General features: G+C 41.6%; 3 protein-coding genes across 5 annotated transcripts in view; all 3 read right to left on the bottom strand.

Annotated features, from left to right (window-relative positions):
* LOC112556130 (short transient receptor potential channel 3-like) overlaps positions 1 to 21,009 on the bottom strand; it is a 55,398-nt gene that overhangs the window by 28,226 nt on the left and 6,163 nt on the right. Inside the window, exon 2 of one of the 3 annotated variants that reach the window (XM_025224829.1) lies at positions 20,495 to 20,725. The exons of 1 other annotated variant lie outside the window; for it this stretch is intronic. The gene's annotated coding sequence lies outside the window, so the exon portion shown is untranslated. Of the gene's footprint in view, positions 1 to 20,494; positions 20,831 to 21,009 lie in introns of those variants that run through there. One more of the 3 variants, XM_025224830.1, reaches the window with a different exon arrangement.
* On the bottom strand, positions 7,420 to 14,941 carry LOC112556131 (short transient receptor potential channel 6-like). The gene is made up of 7 exons (XM_025224831.1): positions 14,739 to 14,941; positions 13,729 to 13,929; positions 13,401 to 13,568; positions 12,775 to 12,958; positions 9,902 to 10,201; positions 8,321 to 8,582; positions 7,420 to 7,796 (listed from the first exon to the last, which is right to left on the bottom strand). Exons 1-7 carry the CDS (start codon positions 14,844 to 14,846, stop codon positions 7,538 to 7,540), a joined length of 1,482 nt encoding a protein of 493 aa, XP_025080616.1. The 5' UTR covers positions 14,847 to 14,941; the 3' UTR covers positions 7,420 to 7,537.
* On the bottom strand, positions 15,543 to 19,797 carry LOC112557695 (short transient receptor potential channel 7-like). The gene is made up of 5 exons (XM_025227693.1): positions 19,052 to 19,797; positions 18,091 to 18,421; positions 17,624 to 17,798; positions 16,788 to 16,975; positions 15,543 to 15,760 (listed from the first exon to the last, which is right to left on the bottom strand). Exons 2-5 carry the CDS (start codon positions 18,227 to 18,229, stop codon positions 15,543 to 15,545), a joined length of 720 nt encoding a protein of 239 aa, XP_025083478.1. The 5' UTR covers positions 18,230 to 18,421; positions 19,052 to 19,797.

Consider the following 21,009-nt stretch of genomic DNA (forward strand, 5'->3'; position numbering starts at 1 on the left):
GGAGAAGATTTGATAGGAAACGAAACCTGATAATAGGATATGCTAGTTTGTGCTAATGGCTAAGTGCTTGGGGCTCTTTGGGGTTGTCTAGCAATCTAACTGCGACTTCTGAGAGGGGCAGAAGAAAATCATAGACTGCAGTACCATACAATGTCCAGTCGGCCAACTATGCAGAGATGGCGAATGCAAAATATCTCTAATTTCTGGAGGTCTGTGGGTGCGGCCTTTGACATGGTTTACATGGCAGAGCTGGCATTGATAGGTCGACTACGCTAACCTCAACTGAATGTATTGCCAAGACGCCTTCAACATTATGCAGAGGTGAGTCCGAATGTAATGTAAGGAAGTGATTCCTTAAGAAAGGTTAGACATAAAGGGTCGAAGACCTGGGTAAAATAAATTCTTTCCGAATCCATTTACTCAAACGTTGAGCTGTGATCAAAACTTTTTTTTTTAAGATTTTGGGTGAGGCGCCAGGAGAATTATACTGAAAGGTAAGAGAAATTAGAAAAATGATTATGCTACTATTTTGAAGTGTAGTCTACCGGCATGATAAAAGCTTCTCTGACGTTGTGATGTTCTAGGTTTGTTGTTAATGACAAGTGTGTGTGAAGATTAGGTGTGGTCGACTAGTTCAGGTGCTCTTGCGGATGAGACGAGGAGGGTGGGGTAATAATGTGCAGACCAGTGACAAACAGAATCAGGGGACATCAACAGAATAGAGGTAGAACAATGAAAAGAAGGGATGAGGCACTGCGCTTGCGCCTCATGATAGGGGACTCGAGGCTCAGTTCGTGAGTCTGTCTTCGGCAAAGTCATGCTGTCGGTCGACGACAGGAAAGACGCAGCAAAGAGAATAAGGAAGAGAGCTGATACACAGAATGTGTAAAGACAGGGAAGTGGTGGGCGAAAGCTGACATTGACACCGTTAGTTAGGCTTCTCCAACAAGGAGGCGATCCAGCAGCTTAGAAACAAGCTTGGATACGTGATGAGCGCGATAACCGATGGAGAAGAGGTAAAGTTTTATTATCATATCGTCGATTATGTGGCAAGTTTGTGAGTTGAAAGTGCAGAAACCAGCCGGAGTGTTTATTTGTTGTTATTTAGTTTGTAGAACGCTCTGAGACATCAAACTTTCGTAACATATCGAACATAGCTCAAATCATTTCCCAATGGTCTGGCTAATGATGTTTACTATAATTCGACATGTAAAAGTTTGGCACTCCGGCGAATAAGATCGGGCGTGAGGAGCCACCAACATGTAAAGCTTCCGAAAACACTCTCTCACAGGTTTGTTGTCTTTTGTTGTTGGATAACAGTTAAAAATGTAATCATTGGCCTATCACTCTGCAAACAAACGCTGCATGTTTCATTGTGATAACAAAGTTATGCAGAGCTATAGTAAAATAGTTTTCTCCAAATCTATTGATTAAAACCATTGAATTGTGTTTAGGTAATGACAGGAATTTCACTCGCTAATGTATTGGGTTTGATGGGATTATCTAATTGACGGCGACTTTGTTACAATTCATCAGTTCTTCGCTGTTGGGATGAAAGTATTCTTAAGAGATTTTTGTAATATAAGAAATGTAAAGTTGAAAGATGAAGGAGTTAAAATGGATTCTTTCTACTTAAGATATATTTCTCCAAAGGTGGGTAAATATCAACTCTTTTCTTCCGTTCCAGACGATCACAAATAGCACATGCACAAAAAAGAGAACATAGACTGCAAGATGTCCAGGACATCCACATTGAAGTCCCAACTCTCATCACTGGATGAGCTCAACAGGTAAACATACACATGGCAATCCGTATTGTGTCTCTCTGTGCATGCGGATTGATTTGGTAACCTCTTAAGTGCCAGCAACGGAAATGTCATGATATTTAGACCAAGATGTGGGGACATACATCTTGAGTTCAACTTCTGCCTTTATACAACAATATTTCTGGTGTTTCTGTAAAGACCTGGTAACAACATTCTGATCACGTCGGCGCACACGTGCATGCGTTCATCTGCTCGCTCAGTCTTATTGTCTACTGGAGAAGACAAGGAGGCAACAAACACTTTAAAAGTTCAAAGGGCAGCTTTCACTGTTGTTCCTATAATTTAAGAGCTAATATGTCTTTAATCATATACTTTATCTCTTACTTTTCTGCACCAAGAGGATGTTCTTGTTGTGTGTGTATGTTTATTTATCTCACATCTTCTGATACATATTTATAAAATTCAACAAATTTCCGCACGCTTCGAATTATATGACAATAGGAGCCAAGTACTTGTATTAGAAGGTATATGATTTTTCAAAGATAAAGATTTTATTAAAGATCCTGATTTTTTTAGGAATACCTAAGTTTCTAATTACATTTAGTCGTAGATATATATATATAAACGATAGCATAACCAATGCTTGCAAAACTTGGGATTTGAGGGTAAAGACACCAGACTATTCATTCACTTGCGGAATCGTGTAGTAACAGAGCGAGCACAGAAACTGGATCGAAAATAATTGTCAAAGTTACCAGGACCAGTTGGTTTTTTGCAAACGGAGGCTGATTTGCAATTTTGGTCGAGCAGTGGCTGGGTGAGAAACACAGTAAAATGCAGTCTCCTCAAAGCACAATGGCAAAACTAACAACAAACAACGACATAGACATCAAGTTTTCCATGTCAGGAAAACGGGTAGAATGACGAAAAGACATCCATAAACATGACAATAGAGACTGGTACCACGGGGAACGAAACGGGGTGTTAACATAGACTGTTAATGCAAAAAGTATGAGCATTGCGTTGGTTGAGGTTCAAGTCCACAGAAATAATATGTTGGCCAAAATTAAATGTTAGTGGGAAGTTCTTCAGGGGGGTAACATGCTCGCGCGTGTGTGTAAAAGATGTATATGAATATTTATATACTAGTATCACGATTTTTAAAAATGTCACATGTATCTGGAATCAAAATGATTTCCTCTTGTCAACATCGCCCCACACCTTTCACCCTGTTAAATAACAATCATGTACCCGTTAAAACCGGGGTACATTTAATTAATCAGCAGGATAATATTGTTCGGTTCGTTAATCTCTCTGCGACACTTTACATCAATTACCGGCTGTACCCGCAATGTTTTGCATTCTGTGACCAAACCAGAACCGCACAGGTACTCGAGAGGGGAAGTTCTCGTACTTTACCGACAGGAGGCCCGCGCCGCACCGGAAGGAGGACTGCACTATCGGTCTACTTCCTCACAGGAGAGCGATCAATCAACGGGGCAGAACCACATGTTGATTGATCTTCCTTGATTAATTCAGCGAAGAGAACATTTAGTGATACCGACTCGGCGCCTTGTAGCGGGTAGGATGGCGGTTGCACGCCGGGGAAATCCCGGGGCTGTCATGAATGCAAATTAGCGCCTGCTGGCAGAAATAACAATCTCCTAATAGCTCTTCAGCCGCGCTCTCTACTCGTGTGCATTTATCAGTCGTGGTTCAGCAGACATCGATCGCCATTCCTTGTCACAGCTGTTGCTGCTGTTGTCGTTGTTGTTGTATACTAAAGAGGACATACATCTGTATTTATGTGCCTGTACACAGTGTAATATAGAACTGTATTGATAATATGTACAAGCGAGCATCTACATGACAGTTTAGGGAGTGTATTTTACTCTAATATTTCAAATTTTTGTGCTTCTTTTAATTATTTTTTTTAAATAAAGAAAGACGAAAACTTTTGATTTACTGGTTCAGACCAGGTGGGTCTTTTTTCTTTATAACAAGCTTACTGATGAGACTGGTGGATGGCGCGTGGCCAGGCTTGGAAGGTGGCAGATAAATGGAAGCAAGGGATAGGAAGCATGATGTTATATTACAACATAATATATGTTAATATATTATTGGCATGAAGTTCAAAAGAAATGATTATAGTGGATTGATGCAGGCTAAAAATTACAATTCTATAACTGCTTTTAAAACATTAGTAATCTGTGCTTACTCATACCTTTGCTGTTGTAGGCTATGTCCTGAAAACTCGTTCGCTTGTGCTGCTACTACCTCTGTGCGTTTGTGTGTATGTGTGTGAGTTTCCTTGCCCCTTTCCCAACACATGTGCTCACTTAATTTAATTTGCCTGATGCCCCACGACTTAACAACTCTTCTGTCTGCCGATATTTTCTTCATTTTTGAATGTATTTTTAATGATGGATAATAAAAAGCACAAAGAGCATCGACAACACCCTGTAGAAAGCAACGTGACAATTCAGACGAACAAGGTTACACTTTCTCATCTCAGCTTTTCCCAATCTGCAAGCTTTATTTCCATACCTTTAGAGAAACCACACCCCAAATAACTCAAGGGTTACAACCTCGCCACCCTAAAGTTCAATCCCAGCTAACATTACCCGGGTACTAGCCTGAACCTGAGGAACACAAGGTCACTGACCTGCACTGCCGCGTAGCGGACCTGCTTGCCTCGTGGGGGAGGAAGAACTTGAGGTCCGACCGGCGACGATCCCACAAGATGGCGCGCCAGATGTTGCGGGGGACTGGGATGACGTTTGAAGGGAGGAGGACCGGCGTACCCGGCTCGATGAAGGTCAACACAGTTCCTGTGCGCGCGAACTTCCACTCCACGTCCTCTCGCACTGCCACAAACAACGTGGTACGTCACGTGAGTTGAGCTGCACTTGCCAAGGGTCACGTGCCAACGTCGCACATCAGTTTTACGTGATTGACAGTTTACGCTCATTAGCTAAAGTCATGCTCATGTGATACACATTTGTTTACTGTCTCAACCAAATGAGCGAGCCATACAGCCTTCATAGAATTTTCCAGGGGGATGGATGGAGAAAAGTAAGAGAACTAGAATACAGTAAAGAGAGACAGGAATGACAGAAGAGACAGGGAGAGGAGAAAAAGATTGAGAGAGAGAAAATACTTACAATAAAAATGAACATTCTTTATTCATAAGGAAAGCAAAATTCATCTTTCTTTTACATCTAACCATCTCCTTGAGGACAAAAAAGATAGGAAAAGTTGGTACAATAACAAAAACATCATACTATAACACACGGAGAAAAAGAAAGGTGTAGCTGCATGAAGTGTCTGAAAAGAGACCACTACGCTATAATTACAAGATATTAATTAGCTTTAATTTTAATTTAATGTTTTAACCTGTGGGAGGGACTTGTTGCCTTTTAAGCTGCTTCAAAATATACTTCAGTCTATGGAAAGTGGAATGAAAAGGGTTAGGAATCCAGAAAAAGGCGACCAGTCCATTAAATAGCTGTGACAGCTAGAAAGAAAACTGTTTCAAGTATCAACATCTCTATCCAGGATCTGGATTCCTCTTGACAGTGGCAACAAGTATCCACGCCTCCCACACCCGATGACACACCCTTCCCACCCCTCTTAGCACCTCTTGCAATGTTGACAACCTCATATTTTGTGGCCATAATGTTTCTGTTCCTAGTGCAGCAAGGGCAGGTCTCGGAAATAGTAAACAGCGAATGTAAATTGTAAACAGTATTACTCCATTCAAAGGTGAAGAAATCCACACGCAACAATGACATTTTCACAGGCATGCTATTTTTCGTAATTAAAAAACATGGCGCTGTCGTCCACTTGTCTCCACAACCGACTTGAACACCGATGTGCATGCAAGCTAGAATCTATTAATCCACTGCATTTTTAAATTTTTTTCTGGGGAGAACTTTTGCTTTGAGGCTAATAAAAAGTGTCCACTCAAACCGTGCGGAGTCGGCCCCCGTGCCTCGTGTTTTTCCTCCTGGACACAAATGATAACGTAATGGGTTCATCGATCACGTGACGTCACCTCCAGACACTGTCCCTCGCCGACCAGCCCTCAGTCAACAACTTTTTTTCCATGCTCACTGTGCTTCCAAAAGCAATTCCTAATCATTTTCGTGTGATGCCGCACATGAAGGAGCTTGCTTTTTTTCGGAAATACGCCTTACATCTACAGATATTTCCACTTTAGGTTTCCTCCTGTTTCTGGCTGCTTTTGTCACACGATTCTGAAAATGCTTGAGACCTGTTTCTGAGGAGACAAAAGATGCTTTTGGCAGGTCAAATAACTACAAGCAGTTCCTGTTGGACATTAATGACACTTTTGTCACTATATAGAATGAAATCGTGACTGGGGCTCTGGCAGACCATTCTGGACAAGAACAGTCATGGAACAATGGGTGAAAACTTCTGTGTAATCTTTTTTTTTTTTTTCATCCTAAGAGGTCTCACAAAACTAGTTTGGCAATTAGAAGACATCATGATAACCACTAGTAATTTTTTCATTATGGGTGTCAGTATAAATAGTACAATATTAAATCATTAATGTTCCAATTCCTTATCCCTTACTCTTCATCTTCATCGCTTGGTTGATTTTGCTGGTATAAAAGAACTTTCATCAAGAGGTAATTTTTTTTTGTCATGAGGGAAAAAGGCAACATTGTGAGAAAACGGAATAATTTAGAGAAATGCCACGATGACAGTTATGTGAACAGGGGTCATGTAAAAAATGTCCCTACACGAGATCCGAATCTTATAGGTTTTTGCTGCAGCGGTGACAATCAAAGATGTTACCACTACAACCTGGCACACTTGGGGAATGCTTCTTCCTCATCTTCTTCCTCCACATTTTCCTGATCATCCTCTTTATAATCCTCCTCTTCCTCCTCGTTATCATGATGCTTGATGTCGTAGCAGAGGTTTCTGGTGATGTTATCATCTACCGATGAAAGCAGCGCATCAATAGTGCTATTCATAACCTTCTAAATTTATTAGCGACTCGTGTAGTCAATGTGCAGAGACGCTCCCGTGGATATTGATCACGTGTCGTTCACGCTACATTGCACAGTGATCAACGCTTCGATATTTAAAAATAAATCCTTGTTTCGACCTCCAAGTTTTTTTTTTAAAGATGGCGGTGGCCGTGCAGTCGCAGCTTCCTTTGAGGGCAGAGGAATGCGCGACCAGCATGCCTCGGAGGAATGTTTAATCTTCTGTAGTGCTCTCTGGAACCCTCGGATTTTTTTTTTTTTTTTTTTTTGGTTAGGAGTTGGGCGGGGGTTTTTCCCGAGCGAATCTTTACATTTTTATCTGTCCATCCTTTCTACTTTCCGTCAGTCTGGTTGTCGTCTGCATGTGTGTGTGTGTGAGAGAGAGAGAGAGAGGGAATATCAATTCCACACGGAAAGGTTTTGATTGTACAACCCCTGAGAACCCGAAAACCTGACCCCTAACCTCAATTATTTGACACTATTAGTTTTCCAGAAACATAATTTTAAATTTAGAAACAACTGTGCACGAAGATCATGCAGTCAAGTTTCCAAACATATTAATTGTCATGTGTTCGGCTAAGAAGCCACTTCACGCAAATATTGATGTCTCTGTCCTTTTACCAATCAAGACAAAAAAAAAAAAAAAAAAAAAAAAAAAAAACAGAGTTGACTGTTTAAAAGAAAGATGGAGCAAGAATATGAAGATGAGTGGAAGGAGTCATGTTTGAAGAAGTTCGGACCAAGAGACTATCAGCAAGGCGCCGGTACCACCCTGACCTGTACTTCGTTGAAGGTATTCGACATGACCGCAATCAGAAGGTTGAGGAGGACGATCATGGAGGCGAAGACATACACCCCGTATAGGTAGTGTCCCACCGTGGCCACCCCGGAGGACCGGGTCGGGTTGTTGGTCAGCGAGTCCACGGAGCCGTTGCCGTTGAGAGACGGAGCTTCCACGCTGCCCATGCCAAACACTGACCACGTGAGCGTGGACAGCGTGTTGGTGAAGCTGAAAGTCAGGGTCAGAGGTCTCATCGACTGATGGAAACTCGAGAGGATGAAGTGGCGAAAAGGAGGTTGGGACATGTGAGGCCCAATAGCAAGGCAGAGTAAGGTAACTGTATGATACTTTCACACAATAATTAGCTATCAAATCATTAACAAAATAATTAGCTATCAACTTTCAAAAAATTATTAGCTATGGAATGATTATTCTTGTTCATCATATCTGATCTTGAAAATAACAAGTTACTTCTTGTAGCCATAATTATTTTCAAAGTTGAAACAAACACGAATCAAGCAGTAATTGAAATTTTAAAAAAAAAACTTACAAAGTTTATTAGCTCCTTCAATCAAAATGAGAGAAAGTTAATTTTTCCAGTGGTCATATACATTTCAATCATTTCTTTGCAATTGTATGAAATATAGAATTCTTCTCTCACTCTATCCCAAGTAAAATGCAAAAAAAAATTAATGTAACTACTTTAGAATCGATCCGGTCCATTCTCAAATGAAACTTCAAAGCTCATTTACCTGCCGAACTTGTCGGTGAGGCATTTGTTGGGCGCGTACAGGGTGGCGATGCCACAGGCGAAGGCGAAGAGCACGAGGAGGAACATACCCGTGATCTTGAGCAGGTCGGCGATGGTTCGCTTGAAGGACACCAGCATGGTTCCCAGCGCCTCGTTGGCAGGCATGATGAAGGAGAAGCGGCCGATGCTCATGATGGTCCCCAGCGTGAAGAGGATGTCCGACAGCAGTTCTGGATCCGGTACCCAGGTGGGTGTCCACACAACTGAACACAGGACACAGAGAAGCTGGGGTGTCATTCTGCACCCAACACAACTGGTATGCGACCGAGTCGATAATAAATATATTAAAAGCAGTGTATCTCGAGATTTTGTAATTTCTCATTGGCTCACTAATTTCTAATAATTTTTTAAAATTAAATCCACGGGCTGCACACTGAAGTTATCTTAAATCTGTGTGCGTGTGTCTGTTACATTACGGGTGAGCAATGTGTGCATCGTTATTCTGGCTTACCCGCTTATCAGTTGTTTTATTCTTATCAAGATTCGAACGGGCTCTCAAGTATTTAATTAGTTTTAACTGCTGTGTGTGGTTGTAAAATTACTTTATCTGTGAGTCTATGTGCCGGGTGTCATGAAATGTATGTAAGCATGACTTTGCGTGCACCTGTGTCTGTCAGTGTGTTCATGTGCTTTTCTTGCTTCCACGCTGCACACATAATGCACTCATGCTGTACCCATGCTGCACTCATGTGACCCATCTTTTCACAGTTTGTCTCGTGATTGGCCCCTTTGAACCTTGGCTTCCATGCAGCTGGTACTGCCGGAGGATAATGATAGAGGGATTGTTGTTTTACATCGAGCCAGCTATTAAGGCTAAACCACGGCAAGACAGCGAACACAGTAAACAGATGCCACATGCAGAGAAAGAATAGTGTGTCCGAGACGAGATCTGAACCCAGGACAGCCAACCTTCGCTGTAATGGTGACAGAAGCTAACCCGGCACTATCCGACCACCCTGGTACCTCAGGACAGTCAGGAATTATTTTCAGAATTATCAGAAACCATTACCGTTAACATTTTCTTCTGTTTACGGGCAGGTCGTGTAGCCAGAGCTGACAGCTCTCAGGACGTCTATATATATATATCTGGGAAGGTTGAAAGTTCGACAGGCAGTGGTGTACTGTTCCAGACAGGAGGCGTTTAATGACTCGATTTCCTCGGTCATTGCTTCCTTGTTCACACAGGAAGAAATCGGCTTTACACGCGGAAATGAACAGAAAAGACCAGAATTATTTCCTATCAGAAGCGGCGACGATCCCTGAGGGCGGCAACACGTCATAAGAGTCAGCGAGGGCGTAGCTGTGTCCGTATGTGCGCGCGTGCACCTGAGAGCATGCGCATACAAGCGTGCATGTGTGTGGGAGTGTGTGTGGGAGTGTGTATATATGTGTGTGCGTGCGTGCTCAATCTCTGTGTTAGGTCACCCAGTGTGCATTGAGCAAAGTGTGTCCACATAAAGACTCGTAGACCTTAACCAGTCCTTAGGATGGCATCATGCAAGTGGGCCCGTAGTCTGCTTACTCTCAGAGACGCGGGTGTAGGTTTTTCTGGGGCAGTACCCGACATCAGATGAAGCCTCCCTGGTGATGGTGGTGCACAGTGGCAGAAAGGTGGTGTCGTACTGGTTGCTGGTGATGTTGAACACCTTCACTCTCACTGGATCCCTGATGATTCTGTTGATACGCAGCGGCGTGACGAGCTCGAGGACGAACGAGGCGAGGAGGAGGCTGAGCATGATGGAGTCGATGACGTTCCACAGTGAGCTGAAGTAGTCCACGGCCCCGGCCTGCCAGATCTGCTTCACCTCCTCCCAGATGAGACCTGCGCACAAACAGGTGCCAAGCTACGAGTGGCCACACAGACCAAAAATCAAGCGAAACGAAAAAAAAAAGCCAAACCAAACAAACAAACAAACAAACAACCCTTGACATTATTATTTTCACACCCCGGGGTATCTAGTGTTGCCCGAGTGAAGCCTCATTTTTTGACCTTTAACAAAATATGCTTTCGATCAATGAAAGAGGGAGGTGAGAGACGACGGTTGGTGGTTGTAATGAAGGGGGAGATAAAAACTGCCACTGTGTCCACCCCCCACACGACTCTCTCTCTCTCGCTCTCGCGCCCCCATCACCTCTCCCCCTACCCCGATGTCCTTGTCTTTCGGTTTCTCTGAGAAGGTACACTCTAATCACGACATTGTCCAATTTTTTTTCTATGAGTAATAGAGATATTTGCATTTTTAGTGCGTTGTAGAGGTGTTCGCAATTTCCTCTATGTTCTTACCAAATTAGAGGAGGGTCGGGCAAAAGACATTTGTTTCAACCGCCATACGACACACACACACACACACACTGCCAATATCTATTTGATTTTAAATGTCATCTGATGCTAGAAAGATATAAGTTAGAAAGTGAAGACGAGGGCTGTAGAAGAGGATGTGTATATTCTATATTACTGACACTTGTAGAGATCACACCGACAGTATCTTCAACGCATCCTGCACATCAACAAGCTGCCATTGTAAATTACTGAATATAGTCTTTATAAGTTTTCATTTCCAGGCAACTCTGTAGCAGGACTGAATAGACACGTTTAACGGTTGACAGTACAAAAGATGTTTTCAGTTTCAGATATATATATATAGTGTACATACATACATACACACACCTTTCGCCAACTTGCCTCACTCGCTCACAACGTGTATGACAAAAATTAAAACCTCCCACCTACCCTCCACAGAGAAACTAAAGTAATATGTTGCTAGGAAGGTAACAATTCTGTCAAAAAATAAATCATGGCAGCAATTACTGTGTTTGCACATAATTATGGAGAAGCCCTATTAGGGAAATGACTGCCGAGAGAAAAAAAAATTATTCCCCATAAATTGTCGCTGCACAGTAAAGAACCAAGAATGGTGGCGAGACACTGGTCGGCAAAACAATACTAGGATGCACAATCTGTTCAATTAACCCGCTTTACCCTTGTTTTCGAAAGAAATATTATCTGACCATCCATAAATTATGACGAAGCTTGAACAATATAATCAAGCTTGTCTGTTATCGGCTGTTGGATCTGATCACATGTCCCGGATGTTGCAAATCCTAGCATCCACCATGAATAAGAATTTACATGGAAAGAAAAGTCTTTGCATACACGTGCAAAGTCGTCAGCACCTCCATCATTTGCTCATCTGGTATCATCATCTACAAATCAAATATTAAAAAATATCCCAAGCTATAAATAAAGCAAGAGTTTTGAGGACATGAAATCTGATCAGTTAATGTATCCTGCCGTTCATGGCACTTTGTTCTGTTAATTAGTCTTCCCATGATTATGAGTAAAGATTTCTAATGTGTGCGCCACCCACAGCTGAATGACTCCTACAGCAGCCTGCAGGAAGCTGAAGCCAGAGACAGCCATTGACTGCGTCAAGAGGAGACAACCGCGCATCCTGGGGAGACAACCGAAGGCACTCGCTGACGAGGACTCAGGGGAGACATCCATGCTCTCCAATAATTGACCCTTTGCTGCACTAAACACGGTCATCGGGTCAGTGGCGTGCGCGGGGTCTTGAGGACACCGGGTGTGGAGGGGTGGGACAGGGCGTCTGCGCGAGGGCAACAGAAACATCGTGTGTGTGTGTGTGAATGCGTGAGAGAGACTGAATATGAGTAGAAACCCTCTCCTTGCTTAGTCACGAACGACGAAAATCGAAGACTAAATACAGACATGGTCTCTCAAACGCAGTACTAGTTAAATAAAACTTAGTTTGTCGGATATTTTCAATTCTTGCAGAGTACGAAAAAAAACTTTGTTTCTAGGACTTACTTTTCTTTCATGCACGCAGGCGCATACACACAAGATATAACATTATTCCTTTAACTACAATGGATACACAATATGCACAGCTTCATGCAGCTTGCCACAGCCTAATCGTCTTAATTATCTAGAAATCAGACCACGAAGTGCCCTCGCTGCTGGATGTGGACAGATCCGGCTTGGTTATTTTACTATTATCATAATCATCTAGTCAGGTGACATTTATATATCCTGAAACCTAGCATCCGGTATTTAGTCTGTCCTTGTGACATCACCATAAATTAATGTTACACAGGAATTAATTATCATGTTTTATGCTAACTCTTGTACTCTTGTCATTTGATTTCATAAATAATTCATATACTTTATTTTGATCTTTCAATCGAGTCATAAAATCTGATAAATGTCACCATGACACAGCACATGGAGTGTGACCTTGTGTGAAATTTGTTAAACATCATTTAATTATTTTGTCCTAAATTTTTTTTAAATGAAAAGTCACCCTTGCTCCAACCACTCGGCTCTCCACTACTCAGCCTGCAACTGTTCCCAGTTTGTAAGAAGCGGGTACTTACCAACAATCCACAACAGAATGATGGTTATGATGGCGTAGGCGTAGTCGGGTGGCTTGTCACACACAAGAAAGTTGAAGGCGAACCTCAGGTACAACTTGGAGGTAATAATCAAGACCAGAAAAGTCAGGTACGAGCAGGTGTAACTCAGGAACTTCATCAGCGGTGTGTTGACGACTTTACCAACCTGCATCAGGGCCACAGTATGAAAACAGGGGAAAAGCTTTATAGTACCACCAAAGGTTTTCCTCAAAATTATTTCATAATACATGACACAGAAAGAAAGGGAAAAAAAAGAAAATGTGTTGAGAACTTTTCAATCTAAATTTCTCAACCTTAGGATATTTGTTAAAACCATTTTAGCACACAAAAAAATTCTCAGAATTAATCGCATCAGTGATAATCTTACCTTACTAAGGTGTGTTAAGTTAAGTTATGTTTATCAGTGTTTGTATGTTCTATGATCTTGCTTGTTCAGATTACATGGAATGAGGAAGAACAGTTATACAGTCGGAGATTATCTGGTGTTAAATGAATATATATATATCCCTGACACATCTAGATTCTTAGATATATATATATACTAGATGTGTAAGAAGGATCAAGGGGTTCCAAAAGGCAGCTCTTACCTTGCTCCAGGGTGCTACAAGGTAGATGAATGAAAACAAGGGACACACCACCATCCCCACCGGGACAGCTAGGGTCAGGTACAGGAAGCGATTGAGGTACCTGAGAAAGGGTACACCACTAAACCACAGCTCCCCTATCTGGGCTTGACACTGAGGATGTGCAACAAACTGAAACAGGAGACAATCACGTGTCAGTCACGTGAAGTGTATTTTTGCCTTTGTCCACAGTCGGAATATTTCTTACATCCTTTGTAGACAGCTTCTCTTCAGAGAAGGTTTTGCGGTCAGAACTCTTAGACACACACCAAACAAATTTCCGGTATCTCACCTTTTTCTGCTCCATGCGAAGGGCCATGTGCACCATGGGAAGGATGTCGCTGCTGCTTTCGTCAGTCTCATCGATGCCGTTATCGTGTTTGATCTTGGGTTTGCCGCTCAGAACGGTCTTCACCTCGTCCGAGCTCTGGCACTGGTCCAGCAGGGCTATGGTGAAGTTCTGCACTTGGTGGTCAAGTTCCTGGTACACTTGCTGCCAAAAGCAACAGGACCAACCTCAGTACCTTCTCACATCGTTTCTCACATCTAACTTGTAGTCACAAGCTTCTCTTAACACCAACATTTCTTGACTTAATTCCTCTCTAACTTCTCTGATTAACATCCAGTAAAACTCGTCCTCAGTATAATTTTTCCTAAATATAACTTCTGTCACTTGTCTTACTAACATACATACAACTTGAGAATCACTTTTTTACGCTTGACTTCTCTTTATTTTCAACCCTTGTGACAGAAGTTTCACGACTACTGATCCCAGAATTTGTTTTTGTCTCCTTTTTAATTGACTTTGAGTGCATGAGTGGCAATGGTTGGAGATTTTTATTATTTGTGAGGCAACCTATGCCAGCGTAAATGTTTACAAAGTGACATCTAGGATTAATTGTTGACATTTTATGTTCTTTCGCCACCTTTATTGATGTTTGATGTAAAATGATTCTTTAAAGTTACAGCTAGCAGGATCAACAAATTCTAGAGTAAGGCCAACAAAGATTTTTTGTCCTGTACTGTAAATGGAGACATTAAAACAAGTAATAGGATTTTGTAAGAGACTGCCATTCATGACTAGACCATAGCAGCAAAACTGATATTCCCTGGTTCATATGTTCAAATTATTGCTAATGAAAGTGTACTAATGAAATTCAGTTTTAAGTTTAAAGTTTTCGAAGCTGTATTGAAGATTGTTTTAGACAGAGAAATTCTGTTACATTGTTGTGTTGTTGTCTTAAAGTTTAAAGTGCGGAGAGGGTGTCCATCTTGAAGGCGACCTGTGGTCAGCAGAATTACCTTATATTCGCCCTCGATTTCAGACAAACTGCGGAATTTCTGGGAGAGACTGAAGGCCGCCATGATTGGATCTTCTTCTGTTAATGCGATGTACGCAGGACTGGCCATCGCTCTGAACGTGTCCAGACGACGAGTTGTGAACACATGAACGACAAATGAACAGTTATTTGAGTAAATATTTTCAGAATATAGATATACATACATGTCCCTCACAGCAACAAACTCCTGGACCAAAATTTTTAAAAAGGTTCTCATTATGGTCCTCAAACTTGATATAATGTAAAGCATATGCAAATGAAAAGATAATTGAAATACAGACAAAGTAGCAGATTCTTTCAAAGGTCTAGTTAGGTCAAAACACTTTGTTCACTAGACTGAGCTCAGTACAAGGTATACATCCTCAGGTACAGATTATACTGAGTTCAATACAAGGTATGTTTCCTCAACTAATGATTATCAACAAATATCCCCATGTGTCAAACTTGTGAGTCCACCTCTGTCCAAAATGCTGAATCCTTGACATTTTACTTTAAAATCCTGATATTCACGTATTTATTTGTATTTGTAGTTCTATATTTCAAGAAGGGAAGGGAATATTTATTCAGATACAGATATTGATATATTCAGAAATAGTTTAGTTTAGTTTATTTCTTGTTACTTCTCCAAGAGCATGCTCATCCGATTTTTTTTTCTGTTATGAGTTTAAGTTTACAGCAAAAAGCAGATAAGAACCCAGCATATCCACACTCCCCACAGTTACCAGGACAACACAGTTTATTTTGTGGGTGTTTATCAAGTCTCATTCTACAGGTCACAGAGACCTGTCTCACTACCCAGGACATGCAAATGGCGGCCAACCTTGAAGTCTTCTCGTCGCCATATTGTGCACTCGTGGCAGGAGCAGAAGTAGTCATGAGGCTCCTCCAGGAACACGCCGTGCATCATGATCTTCTTCACGATCTGGAAGTTGTTTCTCTTGGCGGCCCTCAGTAAGACCTCTCTTAGAAGCTTGCTGACATTTCCTGAAGCCAGTAAATACAATCCAAACAGAAACTAAACATTAACTTGAATCGAGCAAAAACATTGACGATCAACTCAACGAATTCGCCTTCTCTCCCTCTTTCTCTCGTTCTCATGCGTGCGCGTGCGTGCACACTCAATCGGTTGAATTTGAAGTATTTGTATTTCGAGGGTGGGTGGATAAATCAGAGGCAGTCGGGGAAAACTGAGGACTATTTTGCGTGTTAGCCTGACACGCACGAAAGAGTCCATTGTTACTGTATGTCGGGTCTTGGTTTGTTTTTCCAGTTTGGTGTTTATGTGTTTGCGTGGGTGTTGACAAGTCTTTCTCACTTGTGTATTTATAGCGTGCATGCGTGCGTTCCTTGATTTCAGCCTTTTACTTTTAGGAGCCATAATAATAATAACAATAACAATAAATAAAAAACTACGATTTATATACCTCATAATCACGCTGACGAGGGAACAGGATAAGACAAGTAGGAGACATCGACAATATATGAAGGACGGAAGAAAAACAACTGTGCAGACATTAATAAAAGACACAAAGAGGAATCCGAGAACAAACAATAAAGGGGAGATTGTTATAATCTGCACAATTATACGAGCAGGTGGTCAATTTACTAAAATTACAACCATTGATGGCAATGTTCATTGGTGTAAGGAGATGTGAAACAGAAGTGCATGTTTAAAGGATTCAATGGTGGGTAAAATGGCGGATATCCAAGGGAAAGGCATCATCGTCGTGTTGACGCGAGTATTTGTCATGCAACTGGCCACAAAGTCGAGTTCATTCAGTCATGTTTCCCTCTCCCAAGGCAACAGATAACACTTTTGTTTTCTTTAAAAAATCGAAATCTCTAGCTATACCAGGTTCTAAAAGATGCCAAAGGGAGTACTTGAGTGGCTGATGATTCGTCAAACATTATCTACCTAAGTATTTATTTTTGTCTAAGCCATCCATTTTAAGAAACGAATGTGGCAGCTGTTTAACTCAGACTTATTGAGATGCTAAACGTTTCAACTCACCCAGAGAGAAAAAGCCATCTTCATCTTCATCTTCAAGCTTGACTTCCGGCGTGTCGCCACCCGTCCTTATACGGACTTCCGGTTGCAGCGGCATATCTTCCGCCTGGAGAAAGGCGTCGGTTGTTGCCTCCATGTATCGCTGTAGGCTCTGGCGGTAGATGGGATGGTCGAGCAGCATCTCGGATATTCTGGAAAAATATTGTCCATGGCATGAATAGCACACACCTCTGTGAAGATAAGTGGTTTAGCTCTTCAGGGAGATGGCCAAAGGCAGGAAGCCGTAGCTAAGTAAAATTATCCCTGTTAAGCCCAAGCTTTCCATTTGATAATTAGTTAATAGAATATTAATCAAAAGATGTTTATAAATATAGTATAAGTCATGTGGCAATATCAGCAAATATTACACATTACACAAAAAAGAGTGAGATAAGAAGGGAAAACCAGTCTCAACTTATAATGATACAGTTCAAGCATCATAACAAATGAGGAGATAATGATACGACGATGTTGATGATACCAACAATGTGACAAGGAAATGGCGAATACTTCTGGTTGCGATCTGAACATCTTACAAGACAAATCACCAATAGCATTAACCTAAAAGACCCTGGCACTTGTGTGATATCATATGTTGGTGGCGATGATAATGACAATGAAAGATAACATTGATGTTTGCTGTACAGATAACAGTATTACTTTCGATAATGATGACGGGAAAGAGGAAAACGATTATGCTGAAAATGATCGCGGTGGCATTGCAGAAGATAAAGATGATAATGTGTTAATGCTGACGATAAATGGAGGCAATGAAACGACGAGAACAGCGAGGTGCCGACCTCTCCATGTCGTTGTCTGCTGCACACAGCAGAGCTTTGTGGATGATGCGGGGGTTGGACCTCTCCAGCAAGTAGACGACAACATCGACATCGTTGCCGGACACCGCCAGCTCCAGCGCCGTGCGTCCTTGCTGGTCCACACAGTCCACCTTCACTCGGTCAGATTCCAGAAGGTCTGAAGACAGGGTCAGATACCAGGGTCACGTGCTCAAAACCTCAATAGTCATGCAATAAATACCTAAAGGTCACATGTCATCGCATGCATCTACTTAGTAATTTATTCTCGTTGTACAATTAAGTATGATACATCTATATAGATGTATATCGTTCAGTTTCTATTTCTTTCGTCTTCTCTCATCAATTCACTCACTCAGCGACAAGAAAAGTTGATAAAGAAGGTGAAAATTTTCTTATACCAAAATTTTAATAAAACTAAACTTCATATACTAAACTCACTCACTACTGACCTTTCACTGTGTCCAGATTCCCGATTTCAGCCGCTTCCAGAAAGTTCCTCTCGTCGTCTGTCAGTCCTGCCTGCAAACGGTCCTTCAGAAGCTTGAAGCGCCTCTTCTCGTGAAAGTAGCTCATCATTATCTGATACATCTTGGATCTTCTTACTGTGACACTTCACTAATATCCAAAAACTTCCACAAAAGACACTTTTTCTAGTAGGTTCTCCACCGGAGCTAAAGGGCTTCCTAGCAATCTGAATGTATGGGATTGAGGGCTTAGCTACACGAACAGTTTATATTATTCTTTGCTCTGAGGTCCATCATGAGAAAGTCTTCATCAAGTCTGCAAAATAATAGGAAAAGAGAAATAATTTCATGCACTCGTAGGCTTAGAAAAGTTGAAAATGAGTGATTAAAAAAAAATTCAAATGTTTTGTATAAAAGTGTTCGCATCTGTAAACTGGTTTAAACCGAATGATTGTCGCACATGTCCCAAAAGATATAAAGTATTTTATTTAGGAAATAAATATTGTATAATGAAAGCTGTTCCTGTTAGGTCAAAGATTTTGACAGAAATGTTACTCTCTTACACACTACTTGACAGTTGGTGATCCTCTGCGACAACTCTTTATCTGAAGATTATTAATGAACATCTGACAATCGTACTTTCTCTTGTCTCATCACTACAGTGGTATGAGCAACAGTTTGCTGAATGCAACCAAAAATATTGTGGACATAGCATCCTCATATGAGCAACAGTTTGCTGGACGCAACCAATATTATTGTGGACATAGCATCCTCATTACACATCATCAGGACATCCATCAGACATCAATCAGATCAGTCTTCGATAGATGTGTGTATGTGTGCGCGCAATTGTGTGTGTGTGTCTGTCTGTGTGTCTGTGTGTGTGTGGAGAGAGAGAAAGAGAAAGCTGTCAAAAGACAAAGTTTTAGTTTTCAAATTCACATACCATTCACCCTCACTGTTTTAAGTCGACCACAGAGTACCACTGTATTCCAAGTCATGCCACTCCCTAGCCACACGGTATTTCCCGTCGCACCACTCACCGGTAATATTGTGTTTATTGTCGCCGCATTACGGATCCCAGAGATCCCGTTCCTTGTTTTCCTGCCACAGCCGCTCGATACTAATTGAATGTAATTTTACGAGCGGCTGTCGAGCCCCGCCATGGCGTGCGGTGCCACCGTGGCTCGTGCTCACCTAATTTCTCCACGTTGCATTCATCAGCGTTAATCGTTTCTACTCGTGCCTAGTGCCATGGACAAGCAGTCCGTGAAGGACAGTTTTCAATGTTCTCTACTTTTCAAACAGTAATAACCGCCGCTAGCGGTTTCTACCTTCACGGTGAGAAACCTCCATTGTTATGGCGATGACAACAGGTGATGGGGCTGCCAAAGGTAATCAAGTCACAACTTTGGCTAATACGGGGTTACCTGCGGTGTTTGTCCCCGGCTTTTCTTTCTCAGCTTTGTGTTTCCGGAGATATGATTAAATCTTTGTAGAGAAGGAAAACAAGCTGTTGTTCCAATGTACACAGAGGACTGCAGCGATCAAGCTAAAACTTGTGGTTTCATGTTTACGACACTGATTTATTTTCAATAGCTTTTTCCCTCCCAGCGAGCAAAGTAGCACTCACTCCTCAAGAAACCATTCACCATCTAATAAAAACTCTAAGACGCCGTTGAAGCAGAACTCCGGAGTAAACAACCATTGGTGCAGTAAACCGACCGTTTAATTACCATCCCACCCACCCTCCGACCCACATTATCAGGAATTTCTTTGGACCAGCTCCTCAAGTAAATTACAACAGTTCGTCAGAAATATTTTCTTCATCATAATCAAGAGCAACAACCAGGGAAAAAAACACTCACAAAAACTACTTAATGTGGTTGGTTAATTATTTGCTGCATGCCAAACTATTATTTGCCGGCTTAGTGCTTTATGTCTTAATTAAGCAAAAAAAAAAAAAACAACAACAAAAAAACAAAACCAACAAGAAATGTTCTGCAGCTTGGTTTTCATGTAAAGAGCAAAAGTGAGTCAAAAGTAAGTCAAACGAACCCGATGCCATGAAGACAAATTATAGATGATGGACCTGTTCCTGAATGTGTGAACGAATGAGCGATTCACACATGTTTGCTTTGGGGAATTAGACTGTTCCTCCTTTTTATTAAGGTGTTACATTTACTGTTATTTGCCTGGTTTTCCATTGCACACGACCGACAAAATAATAATAATAATAATAATAATAATAATAATAATAATAATAATAATAATAATAATAATAATAATAATAATAATAATAATAATAATAATAATAATAATAATAATAATAATATAGCTAAAAAGAAACATAGGTCGCAGGTCTCTGACAGCGCGGAAACCACCTCACCTATGACCTCCGACCTACAGGACGGGCTCTAGCATCCAGCATCCCGTGCAGCAGCTGTTGCTGGCCCGCGGGGTGTCGATAGCTGGAGACGAGCCGTCGTCAATAGTAGCGGCTGCTGTAGGCTGTTAGCTGCGGCTGCCGGAGTTCGATGCTGCAGACCGCCGCCTGACGTGCGACATCACGTTTGAAGTGTCGGATTCTGCGCGGTCAGAAGCTGTCTGCTGGACGGACCTGACAGGCGGACAATGCACCCGGTGAATGATGGCCACCCGTTAGTTGGGCGAAGGCTATGAGGGTAAAAATACTCTTTGTACTCGGAGGAGTTTTTTTTTTTAATATCAAAGGAGAGATAAATGGAGTTAACGACTAAGAGCTGGACAGCGACAGAAACACAGGAAAGCAGAAGACATGTAAGCAGACAGAGAGGAGAAGAGAGAGAGAATTAAAAAAATGTATGTGAAGGTTCAGTTACGATTGTCCTTCCGCTAAAACAAAGGTTAGGACCTGGCGTCCAT

This window comes from Pomacea canaliculata, linkage group LG2 (assembly GCF_003073045.1).
Source record: "Pomacea canaliculata isolate SZHN2017 linkage group LG2, ASM307304v1, whole genome shotgun sequence".
NCBI lineage: Eukaryota > Metazoa > Mollusca > Gastropoda > Architaenioglossa > Ampullariidae > Pomacea > Pomacea canaliculata.